The sequence below is a fragment of the Oratosquilla oratoria genome, chromosome 16 (genome assembly GCF_046742065.1).
Source record: "Oratosquilla oratoria isolate Oo_2021 chromosome 16, ASM4674206v1, whole genome shotgun sequence".
NCBI classification, from domain to species: domain Eukaryota; kingdom Metazoa; phylum Arthropoda; class Malacostraca; order Stomatopoda; family Squillidae; genus Oratosquilla; species Oratosquilla oratoria.
This window is the reverse complement of record NC_134792.1, coordinates 12,538,670-12,551,764: the sequence shown is the minus strand read 5'-3', so window position 1 is coordinate 12,551,764 and position 13,095 is coordinate 12,538,670. Positions and strand designations below refer to the sequence as shown.

Genomic DNA, 13,095 nt, shown 5'->3' with positions numbered 1-13,095 from the left:
GTTTCTTCAAGGTTAATGTGGATAAAGGTGAAACTGGGAAGGGAGATGTGGGTTTTTGTAAGTGCATATGGGCCTACTAGTGAGAAGTGTAGAGGAAAGGAAGGCTTTATGGATATATATAAATGAATGTATTTACCTAGTTGTAATATACGGGAGGGGAGCTATGCTCATGGTGACCCATCTTTGTATCTCTCCGCATCAAGTTTTATCTTAAAACCTTGTATAGTGTTAGCACATACTGTTTTGTTGTCTAATTTGTTCCATGTATTTATCGCTCTGTGTGGGAAACTGTTCCTTTTCAAGTTTTTTCTATAACTATCCTTTTTCAATTTTTTTCCGTGTCCTCTTGTTTTACCGTTTTCCCACACTAATAGGTCGTTCCTGTCTAAAACTTCCATTCCTTTCATTATTCTGTAGATAGTTAGCAAATCTCCTCTTTCTCTTCTTTGTTCCAGAGTTGGTAGGTTCAATTTGGATAGTCTTTGCTCATATGTTAGTTCGGCGAGTGTCGGTGTTAGTTTGGTTGTCGCTCTTTGTAATCTTTCTAGTTTCTTAATATTCTTTTTGGTACTGGGTGTCCAAAGTGATGCTGCATACTCAAGTTTTGGTCTTATTAGTGTAGTTAGTATTTTCCTTATTATTTCTTCGTCCATATAAGTAAATGCCACTTTGATTGCTCTCAATAAGTTGTAGGTTTCTCCGAACATCTTATTTATATGCTTATCTGGTTTCATGTCCTTTCCAATCATCACTCCAAGATCTTTTTCATAGTTTTTTTTTTTCTTCCCCAATTCTGTAATCTTTTGATATTCTGTTTCTACTCTTTCCAAATTCCATTATACTGCATTTCTTAATTTTGAATTTTACTTCCCACTTTTGAGTCCAATTCCAGATTGTGTCCAGATCTTGTTGCAATGAGTTGCAGTCCTCTTCCGTTTTTACCTTCTTAAGTAATTTTGCATCATCTGCTACTCGACGCCTTCATTCATGTCATTAATGTATACAGCGAACATGATCAGGGGTACTGATCCTTGCGGGACACCGTTTTTTACTTCTTCCCAGTTGGAGAATTTTTCTCTAATTACAACTCTCATTTTCCTCCCACTCAGGAAGTCTTTCATCCATTCCAATAATTTTCCTCTGATGCTACCTTTTGACTCTATCTTATTTATTAGTTTCCTATGAGGTACCTTATCGAATGCCTTTTGCAGGTCCAGAAAAGCAGTCTGCCCATCCATCTCTTTCTTGTATTATGTCTACTAATCTTGAGTAAAAGCAGATCAGATTTGTTGTACAGGATCTCCCTTGTCTAAATCCAAATTGATTTGGGTTCAGTATAGATTTTTCTTCCAGGTATTTAACCCATCTGTTTTGGATCACTCTTTCACAAATTTTTGCTATTGTGCTTGTTAGTGAGATGGTTTAGGGAGAAATGTCAGTGTAGTGGTATTGAGAGATCTCAATGCTAGGGTAGGAGATGAACCAATAGATGGAGTGGTTGGGAAATGTGGAGTTCCAGGAGAAAATTGTAGTGAAGTGAGGATGGTGGAGATATGTCTAGAAAGAGAGTTGATGAGGGCAAATACAGTATTTTGGAAGAAAGTCATGCATAAGTACACATGGGAGAGGGTGGATAGAAGGGCAATAGATAGGGCTTTAATATGGATGATATAATGGTAATCAGGAGAAGAGTAGGAAGAGTTTCAAGATGTACATGTTCTAAGGAGAGAGTGGGGGAATATCAGATAATTTTTTGGTGGAGGGAAGTTGAGAGTGGAGGATAGATGGAGAAAGAGGAAAAGGAGAGCTGATAGGGAGGTGCTTAAACTGCTTACATGAGAAAGAAAAGGAGAAAGAGTACAAGAAGCTTAGAGAAGAGTGGGAGTGAAGGATAGAGTAGAACTAGGAGTGGAGGGGGAATGGGAATGTTTCAAGGAGGGAGTTATAAGAGGTATAAGATGTGCAAAGATGGTATGTGGAACAAGGATGGGAGGAAATGGAAGGGTAGTGAGCGGTGGAATGAGGAAGCAAAGAAGGTTATAGAAGAGAAGAAATGAGCATTCAAAGACTGGTTACAAAATAGGATGAGAGAATCATACGAGAGGTACAAAGAAAAGAGAAGTAAAGCATAAGATAAAGGAGGCAAAGACGAGAGATGTGAAATGGGGTATGAGTATGACAGAATTTTCAAAGTGATAAAAAAATGTTTTGGAAAAAAATTAAGAGAGGAAGAAGAGGTATTTCAAGTACAGAAGAAAAGGTAAAAGGTGCAGATGGAGAGATGATAATGGAAGAGAGGGCAGTAAGAGGAAGATGGGCAGAGTATTTTAGGGAGTTACTAAATGTGAAGGAGGATAGGGAGGGTAAGGTAGTTGCAGTGGGAAGCACTAAGAAAATGACCGTGATAAGAGAGGAAAATGGAGGAGAAATACAGAAAAGAAGAAGTGAAGGCAGTTATTAAGATGATGAGAGCAGGTAAGGCACCTGGGTTGAATGGGTGTCATTAGGAGTGTCTAAAAAAGGGAGGTGCAGTGATGGTGGACTAGCTGGTGAGGTTGTTTAATGTTTGTCTAAAAGAGGGTAGAGTGCTGGAGGACTGCAGGAGTGCCTGTATAGTTCCACTTTACAAGGAAAAAGGGGACAAGTAGATTCAGAGGGATCCGTTCATTGAGTGTTGGTGGGTAAGGCTTATGAGAGGCTTTTGATCAAGAGGATTAGGCAAGGAACAGAGGGAGTAATTGGTGAGGAACAGCATGGCAGGTAGGGGTTGTGTGGATCATATTTTTGTGGTAGGGTAGGTATGAGAGCAAGCTTTAGGAAAAGGTAAGGATATTTTTTGGGCCTTTATGGATTTGGAAAAGACTTATGACAGGGTAGACAGGAAGGCAATATGGGAGGTATTGGAGATATGTGGGATATGAGGAAAGCTGTTAAGAGCAGTCGAGTTTTAAGAGAGTAGCAGAGTACTCTCCGTCTGGGGTATTGGCTGCATGTTGTTGTAGGGTTAATAGCTGCTAAGCAGAATGCAGCTGATACTTTAGGGTCTACATAGGGTGCACCTATGGACCAGAGCCTCACATCATTTTGTCTGTGGTAGAGGAAATCTCTATTCATGGAGAAATGACAATACTTTATTATACTGCAGCTGACCCTCCATTACGCTGTCCCCCTACTCTTGTTACTGTCCTGTACTATTTCTCTGAGTATTCATTTTCTCATTTTGCCAAACCCTGTGGTCAGGAAAAAGAATACTGCCACCAAGTATTCCCACTTGAGTCATATAAGGCAATAAAAAATGGACAAAGATAGGACTAAGCATCCTTCTTCTTGTAGCACCAAAGGGGACTTTCCAAAAAAAGTAAAGGAATAAGAGGGTCTGGCAAGCGTTTTCTTTCCTGTGCCCTAAGGTTTGGGTCTCTTAATGTGCGTAGATGTTGTACAGATGAGAGTACAAGGGAAGAGATAGGCAGTATGTTTGCGAGAAGAAATTTGGATGTGTTGGCACTGAGTGAAATTAAGTTGAAAGGGAGGGGTGAGTGAAGAGAGGATGAGGGAGAGAAGGGGTGGCTATACTAGTAAGTGAAAAGATAGGTAAGTGTGTGGTGGAGTGGAAGGTTTCTTCAATATTAATGTGGATGAACGTGAAACTGGGGAGATATGGGATTTTGTATGTGCATATGGGACTGGTAGTGAGAAGAGTGTAGAAGAAAGGGAGGTTTTTTAGATAGATTTAAATGAGTGTATAGAGGGATTAGGGAAATATGTCACTGTAGTGGTATTGGGAGACCTTAATGCTTGGGTAGGAAATGTACCAATATATGGAGTAGTTGGTATTTGGTAAGTCCCAGGAAAAAAATTGTAGTGGAGAGTGGGTGGTGATGTGCCTAGAGAGTTGATAGCAAATAAATTTAGGAAAAAAGTCAAGCATAAGTACACATGGGAGAGGGTGGTGGATAGAAGGGTGGTAGCTAGAGCATCAATGGACTATATAGTGGTAAGGATGTACATGTTCTAAGGGGAAAGAGTGGGGGAATATTATATAATTTTTTGGTGGATGGTAAGTTGAGAGTGGAGGATAGATGGAGAAAGAGGAAAAGGAGAGATGTTTAGGAGGTGCTTAAAGTGAACTGTTTAAATGAGAAAGAAAAGAAATACAAGAAGAAGCCGAGAGAGGAACGGGAGAGAGTGAAGGATAAAGTAGAATTAGGAGTGGAGGAGGAATGGGGATGGTTCATGGAAGGAGTCACAAGGTGTGTAAAGATGATGTGTGGAACATGGAGGATGGGAGGAAATAGAAGGAAGGGTAGTAAGTGGTAGGATGATGAAGCAAAGAAGGTTGTAGAAGAGAAGAGGCAAGAATTCACAGATTGATTACAAAATAGGACAAATCATATGAAAAGTACAAAGAAAAGAGAAGTAAAGCATGAGATAAATGAGGCAAAGAGGAGAGCAGATGTGCAATGTGGTAAGAGTATGACAGAAATCCTTGAAAGTAATAAAAAGATGTTTTGGAAAGAAATTAAGAGAGGAAGAGGCGAATCAAGTAGAGAAGAAAAGGTAAAAGGTGCAGATAGAGTGATGATAATAGAAGAGTAGGTAGTAAGAAGAAAATGGGAAGTATTTTAGGGAGTTGCTAAATACATACATATACCAAGGCCTTTTCCCCCTTACAAGGGAGGTAGCCAAAAAGAAAAAAGGCATAAAATCACTCCCACTCATTCCATCATTAAATACATTCCACTCCCCTCCACCCACCCTCTTATCTTAGCACCTCCTGGATGAAGGGTCATCCCTGCACCTTGTCCACTGCCCTGGGTCAGAGGCAGTGTCACAAGGCACAGCACATCCACCCCGTCTGGGGTATTGGCTGCATGTTATTGTGGCAAAAGTAGCATGCAGTTGATACTTTAGGGTCTATATGGGGCGCCCCTATGGACCAGAGCCACACACCATTTTGTCTGTGATAGAGGAAAACTCTGTTCATAGAGAAATGATGACACTTTTATACTACAACTGTCCCTCCATTATGCTGTCCCCCAACCCCTTGTTACTGTCTTGTACAATTTCTCTGAATATTCATTTCCTTTTTTGTCTACCTACCCTGTGGTGGGGGCAAAAGAATACTGCCACCCAGTATTTCCACTTGGATCGTAAGAGGCGAGAAAAAAGGGATGGGGATTGGGACCAGGCATCCTTCTCCCTGTAGCCCCACAGGGGACATTCCTAAAAAAAGTAAAGGCATAAGAGGGTCTAGGAGTTTTCCAACCAGCACCCTAGGGTTGCTAAATGTAGGGGGGAAAGAATAATGTCACCAAGTCTTACCACTTGAGTCGTAAGGGGCGACAAAAATGGGACAGGAATTAGGACTAGGCATCCTTCTCCCTGTAGCCCCACAAGGGACATTTCTAAAAAATGTGAAGGCATAAGGGGGTCTAGGAGTTTTCCAACCAGTACCCTAAGGTTTGGGTCTTTTAATGTGTGTGGATGTGGTACAGATGAGAGTAAAAGGTAAGAGATAGGCATTATGTTTGTGAGAAGAAAGTTGGATGTGTTGGCATTGAGTGAGAGGGAGGGGTGAATGTGGGTTTGGGAGTGTTGTTGGAAGGTTCTCAGGAGTGAAGAGACGATGAATGAGAGAAGGGGTGGTTATACTAGTAAGTGAAAAGATAGGTAAGAGTGTAGTGGAGGGAGAGAGAGGGAGAATATTATGTCATTTTTTGGTGGAAGGTAAGCTGAGTGTGGAAGATAGATGGAGTAAGTGGAAAAAGAAGGTAGGGAGGTGCTTAGAGTAAACTGCTTAAATGAGAAGGAAAAGGAGTACAAGAAGCTGAGAGAGGAATGGGGATGGTTCAAGGAGGGAGTCACAAGGTGTACAAAGATGGTGTGTGGAACAAGAAGGATGGGAAGAAATAGAAGAAAGAGTAGTGAATGGTGGGATGAGGAAACAAAGAAGGTTGTAGAAGAGAAGAAGCGAGCATTCACAGATTGGTTACAAAATAGGATGAGGGAATCATATGAGAGGTACAAAGAAAAGAGAAAAGAAGTAAAGCAAAGAGCAGATGTAAAATAGGGTAAGAGTACGAGAGAAAATTTTGAAAGTAATAAAAATATGTTTTGGAAAGAAATTGAGAGAGGAAGAGGAGGCGAATCAAGTAGAGAAGAAGAGGTAAAAGGTGCAGATGGAGAGATGATAATGGAAGAGAAGGCAGTAAAAGGATGATGGGCAGATTATTTTAGGGAGTTATTAAATGTGAAAGAGGATAGGGAGGGAAAGGTAGTTGCAGTGGGAAGCACTAAGGAAATGACCATGCCGAATGAGGAAAATGGAGGAGATATAAGGAAAGATGAAGTGAAGGTAGTTGTTAAGATGATGAGAGCAGGTAAGGCACCTGGGTTGGATGGATGTCATGTAGAATGTCTGAAAAAAGGAAGATACAGTGATGGTTGACTGGATGGTGAGGTTATTTAATGTTTGTTTAAGAGAGGGTAGAGTGCCAGAGGACTGGAGGAGTGCCTGTATAATTTCACTTTACAAGTGTGAGTGTAGTAGTTTCAGAAGGATCACTTTCTTAAATGTAGTTGGGAAGGCTTATGGGAGGGTCTTGATTGAGAGGATTAGGAGAGGAACAGAGGGAGTAATTGGTGAGGAACAGTATGGGTTTAGGACAGGTAGGGGTTGCATAGGTCAGTTTTGTGGTAAGACAGATATGTGAGAAAGCTTTAGGAAAAGGTAAGGATGTTTTTTTGGTCTTTTATGGATCTGGAAAAGGCTTATGACAGGGTATACAGGAAGGCATTGTGGGAAATATTGCAGATATATGGGATGGGAGGAAAGCTTTTAAGAGTTTTTACGAGAGTAGTAGAGCTTGTGTTAGGATTAGAAATGGAGAGAGTGAGTGGTTTGAGGTAAAAGTGGGACTTCGTCAGGGATGTGTTATGTTGCCCTGGGTGTTCAATTTATACATGGATGGGGTGGTGCAAGAGGTAAATGCAAAGGTAGTGGGTTAGGGACTGGAGATGGTTAAAGAAAATGGAGAAAAATGGGAGACTAGCCAATTGTTGTTTGCAGATGACACTGTACTTTTACCAGGATCAGAGGAGGGATTGAGGAAGTTAGTGACAGAGTTTGGGAAGGTGTGCAAAAGAAGTTGAAGATAAATGTGGGTAAAAGTAAGGTGATGAGATATACAAGGGGAGAAAGTGGCAGCAGATGGGAAGTGAGTATTAAGGGAGACAGACTGGAGGAAGTGAATAGTTTTAGATAGTTGAGTGCTAATGTGGTGAGAAAGGGAGTGGAGGTGGAGGTAGAATGTAGACTGAGAGAAGCGAGTAAATGCCTTGGGGGATTAAAAAATGTAATGAGAAATAGACATTTGGAAATGGATGCTAAGAGGAGATTGTATGAAGGAGTGATTGTGCCAACAACACTGTATGGGGCAGAAACATGGAACATGAGATAGGAAGAGAAGAGGAGTTTGAATGTGTTTGAGATGAGGTGCCTGAGAACTATGATGGGGGTTACTAGGCTGGAGTGAGTGAGAATGAGGAGGTGAGAAGGAGAATGGGGGTGGAAAGGGAGTTGGGAGATAGGATTGATGAAAGAGTATTGGGATGGTTTGGACACATTGAAAGAATGAGTGAAGAAAGATTAGTAAAAGAGGTGTGGAAGGCAGAGGTGGAATGAGTGAACATGAGGGGGCGACCTAGGATGAGATGGATGGATGGGGTAAAAGGGGCATTGGGAAAGAGGGGAATATTGGTTGAGAAAGGACAGGAAAGGACAAGATAGGGGTGAATGGAGAATGGTTGTGTACGGATGATGCTGTGATGCATGAGATGGAGTGGGTGGGGGATGGGGGGTGGGGGATGGGGGGTGAGGGAGTATGTGCGAGAAATAAACTGATGCAGCCCAAAGGGATTTCTCCCTGTGTTCTCCTTTTCTGCATGAAGGGACAGAGAGGGGGGTCGCCAATTTAATGAAGCAGCTTTGCTGTGGATGTGCTGTTTTGCAACACTGCTTCTGACCCAGGGCAGTGGGCGAGATGCAGGGATGACCCATCATCCAGTAGGTGCCAAGATAAGAAGAAGGGAAGATGGTGGAGGGGAGTGGAGTATGTTAAGGATGAAATAGGTGGGAGTGGTTTTTATGCCTTTGTTTTTTGGCTACCTCCCTATATTATAAGGGGGGAAAAAGCCTTTGGTATATGTATGTTAAATAAGAAGAATAGGAAGGGAAAGGTAATTGCAGCGGGTAGCACTAAGAAAATGAGTGATGAGAGAGGAAAATGGAGAAATAAGAAAAAATGAGGTGAAGGCAGTTGTTAAGATGATGAGAGCAGGTAAGGCACCTGGGTTGAATGGGTGTCATGCAGAATGTCTAAAAAGGGAGGTACAGTGATGGTGGACTGGCTGGTGAGGTTATTTAATGTTTAAGAGAGGGTAGAGTACTGCAGGACTAGAGGAATGCCTGTAGAGTTCCACTTTACAAGGGAAAAAGGGACAAGTGTGGATGTATTTCAGAGGGATCAGTTTGTTAAGTGTAGTTTGGAAGGCTTATGGAAGAGTCTTGATGGAGAGGATTAGGAGAGGAACAGGGAGTAATTGGTGAGGAATAGTGTGGGTTTAGGACAGGTAGGGGTTGTGTGGATCATATTTTTGTGGTAAGACTATGTGAAAAAGCTTTAGGAAGAGGTAAGGATGTTTTTTGGGCCTTTATGGATTTGGAAAGGGCTTATGACAGGGTAAACAGGAAGGCACTGTGGGAGGTATTGCACATATATGGGTTAGGAGGAAAGCTGTTAAGAGCAGTCAAGAGTTTTTACGAGAGTAGTAGACATTGTCTTGGAATCAGTGTGTGGTGGTGGTTTGAAGTTAAGGTGGGACTTCATCAGGGATGTGTAATGTCGCCTAGGCTGTTCAATTTATACATGGATGGGGTGGTGCAAGAGGTAAATGCAAATGTAATGGGGTCAGGGATCGGAGACAGTTAAAGAAAATGGAGAGAAGTGAGATAAGCCAATTGTTGTTTGCTGATGACACTGTGCTTGTAGCAGGATCAGAGGAGGAATTAAGGAAGTTAGTGACAGAGTTTGTGAAGTTGTGTGAAAGAAGGAAGTTGAAGATAAATGTGGGTAAAAGCAAGGTGATGAGATGTACAATGGGTGAGGATTGCAGCAAATGGGAAATGAGTATTAAGGGATTGAGACTGGAGGAAGTGGATAATTTTAGATACTTGAGTGCGAATGTGGCAGGAAAGGGAGGAGTGGAGGTAGAATGTAGACTGAGAGAAGCAAGTGAATGACTTGGGTAATTAAAAAGTGTAATGAGAAATAGACATTTGGAAATGGATGCTAAGAGGAGATTGTATGAACAATTGTGCTGATAGCACTGTATGGGGCAGAAACATGGAACATAAGAGAGAGTTTAAATGTGTTTGAGATGAAATGCCTGAGAAGTATGATAGAGGTTACTAGCTGGATAGATTGAGAAACGAAGTGGTGAGGATGAGAGCGGGGGTGGAAAGGGAGTTGGGAGACAGGATTGATGAAAAATATTTGGGATGGCTTGGACACGTAGAAAGAGTGAGTGAAGAAAGATTAGTAAAAGAGGAGTGAAAGGCAGCAGTGGAGGGAAGGCACATGAGGCAGTGACCAAGGATGAGATGGATGGATGGGGTAAAAGGGGCATTGGGAAAGAGGGGAATGTTTGTTGAGGAAGGGAGAAGACAGAAGATGGGGTGAGTGGAGAATGGTTGTGTATGTATGATGATGTGATGTATGGAAGGGTGTGGTGGGGGATTGGGGGAGGCAAGAGAGTATGTGTGAATGATATTTTGATGCAACTCAAAGGGATTTCTCCCTGTCTTCTCTTTTTCTGACCGCGGGGATGGAGAGAGGTTTGCCGATGAAGTGAAGTGGCCTTGCTGTGGAGTTGCTGTGTCTTGCTACATTGCTTCTGACCTAGGGTAGTGGGAGAGATGCAGGGATGACCCATCATCCAGGAGGAGCCAAGAAAAGGAGGGGGGAATGAATATGGAATATGTGAGGATGAAATGGGTGGGAGTGGATTTATGCCTTTGACTTTGGCTACCTCCCTTGTAGGAAGGAAAAAAGCTGTTGGTATAAGTATGTATAATAATTTTGGTCAAAAATGATACTTCTCACTTAAGTAACTTCTCCATGAAAGACCCACTAACAGGAACATAGGAAATTATGAAAAATTGTTAAATCAATATGCTTAGGGAATTGTGAAGAAAACTATAAGAAATCTTGTAGTCAGTAAGTTCTAAAAGCAAAAATGTTCCATGAGAGAGGGTGAACTGAAGAAAAAATGAGGGTTCTCATGGTTAAGCAGGAAAAAGCCAAAGGGACCTGTGAAATGAGAATAGTGGGATTTCTTTGTTCTTTTCTCCCATGTCAAGTTATGAGGGGACAGGGTGATGACTGAATAGTAATAATGAAGTAAATCACTACCAAGTTAAAATGACGAGAATGGAACTTCAGGAGTCTCCAATATTAGGACATGAAATCATCACAGAGAGTCAGAATGGGTATGACAACAAGACTTACTGGATTCTTTACCCCCCCCCCTCCCCCAATCAACAAAGCATACCTCCTATTGTGAAAGAAGTATTACAGAAATATATGAGAAAGAGAGAGAGAGAGAATCAAGTCCTATTTTGATAATATAAAAGTACCCGAAGACACTCATTTGATTCTGATGTTAAAGTATGGTAACGGTTGAGTGCTTGAGAATAAGTACTCAGCTTTGTTCTAGTCCACTTTCACAAAAGATATCCAGTAAATCTCTGAATTCACTCTGAATCGAATGAAGATATACACAGGCCATTGGAGAACTTGGCTCAGATATCTCCTGCAGGACTTGTGAGTAGTTGGAGGATTAGCAACCATAGAAGGTATTTCAAGGGCACACAACAACTCAGGGTATCTTCAACATATCTTTGGGATACTAAAGATTAAGTGAAAAGATCTCCAGGTGAGGGAAGGGGAGCAAGACCCACCCCTGTGATGCTGGGCAGCTTGGAGATGTCTGGCAGGTTTTGCAGGTGTGCTTTGAGCTCTGTCCGAACTTTCTGGACTTTGTGAAGTTTCTGCCGATGTTCCTGGTGGATAATGGAAGCAATTAATGACCTCGATCTTGCAGATAATGATCATCATCAAGTTCTTAGTGAATAATGGTATTATATATATGCCTTAACCCTCTAACTGTTATGAAAGGAGGTAGCTGAGTTAAAACACACATTCACACCAAAAGATACAGTCTCCCACCCCTCCCACACCCCAGGGATCAAGGGTTGCCATACCCCATGCCATGCTATTTAGATCAAATAAAGCACAGGATGAAACAGCTCTTCCATAGCATGCCCCAGCAGCCAATGTTGCTTTACCCTGACTGCTTCACCATGTGAACACCGCTCTCCATCATCCACTCATCCATGGAACAGATTTAGGGAACATTTCTTTGGGCTGCATCATCCACTCATCCATTCACACCTCATAAAGGATATCGACTGCATAATTCTTATGCAGTCATTATACAAGTAACTTAATAGCATCCCTATGGACCAGAGCCATGCAGCATTCATTTATGACTGGAGAACAATCTCCATTTAAATAATATTATTTATCACTTTTTATTTTTACTTCTTTTTTTTCTGAATCCGGGGACAGAGGGGAGGGGGTCACTGATTAAATGAAGTGGCCTCACTCTAGATGTGCTGTGTCTTGCTCCATTGGTTTTGACCCACGGCAATGGGCGAGATGCAGGGATGACCCATCATCCAGGTAGAGTAAACAATAGAAGGGGAGAGGGAGGGGGGGTGAATGGGAGTGGAGAGAGTGGGAATGATATGGGTGGGAATGGAATTATACCGTTTGACTTTGGTTACTTCCCTTTTAAGGAGGAAAAAGCCCTTGATATATGTATATACTTTTGCTTTTTGCTTTTTTTTTTAACATACCAATGGCTTTTTCCCCCTTACAAGGGAGGTAGCCCCATACTCCACTCCCATTCACCACCCCTCCCTTCCTCTTTTCTTGGCTCCTTCTAGATGATGGGTCATCCCTGCATCTTGCCCACTGCCCTGGGTCAGAAGCAATGTAGCAAAACACAGCACATCCACAGCAAGCCCACTTCATTTAATTGGTAAATCCCTCCTCTGTCCCCTCATGCAAAAAAAGTGAAGACAAGGAGAAATCCCTTTGGGCTGCATCAAAATATCATTCACTTGTACTCACTCACCCCCCTCATCCCCCTTCCATGCATCACAACATTATCCATAATTAACCATTCTCCATTCACCCCAATCTTCTGTCTTCTCCCTTCCTTCCTTCCTCAACAGACATTCCCCTCTTTCCCAATGCCCCTTTTACCCTATCTATCCATCTCCTCCTTGGTTGCCCCTCATGTTCACTCCCTCCATCTCTCTTTTACTAATCTTTCTTTTCTCATTCTTTCCATGTGTCCAAAGCATCCTGATATATTTTCATCAACCCTATCTCATAACTCCCTTTCCACCCCTGCTCTCTTCACCTCCTCATTTCTCACTCTATCCTGCCTAGTAACCCCTATCATACTTCTCAGGCATTTCATCTCAAACACATTTAAACTCTTACTCTCTTATGTTCCTTGTTTCTGCCCCATACAGTGCTGTCGGCACAATCCCCCCTTCATACAATCTCCTCTTAGCATCAATTCCCAAATGTTTATTTCTCATTACACTTTTTAATCACCCAACACAATTACTTGCTTCTCTAAATCTACATTCTTCTTCCACCTCCACTCCTCCCTTTCCCGTCACATTCACATCCAAGAATTTAAACCTATCCACTTTCTCTAGTCTCCCTCCTTTAATACTCACTTCCAATTTGCTGCCATCCTCTCCCCTTGTACATCTCATCACTTTACTTTTACCCACATTTATCTTCAACTTCCTTCTTTTGCACACCTTCCCAAACTCCGTCAAACTCCCTTAATACCTTCTCTGATCTTGCTACAAACACAATGTCGTCAGCAAACAACAAATGGCTAAACTCCCACTTTTCTCCATTTTCTTTAACTGTCTCCAATCCCCAG

The 13,095-nt window shown here is 42.0% G+C and overlaps 1 protein-coding gene across 4 annotated transcripts in view; it reads right to left on the bottom strand.

Annotated features, from left to right (window-relative positions):
* LOC143033829 (regulation of nuclear pre-mRNA domain-containing protein 1B) overlaps positions 1 to 13,095 on the bottom strand; it is a 211,219-nt gene that overhangs the window by 28,369 nt on the left and 169,755 nt on the right. Inside the window, exon 8 of one of the 4 annotated variants that reach the window (XM_076199357.1) lies at positions 11,021 to 11,122. In XM_076199357.1, coding sequence (XP_076055472.1) covers positions 11,021 to 11,122 — 102 coding nt within the window. Of the gene's footprint in view, positions 1 to 10,656; positions 11,123 to 13,095 lie in introns of those variants that run through there. The other 3 variants (XM_076199356.1, XM_076199358.1, XM_076199359.1) reach the window with 3 other exon arrangements.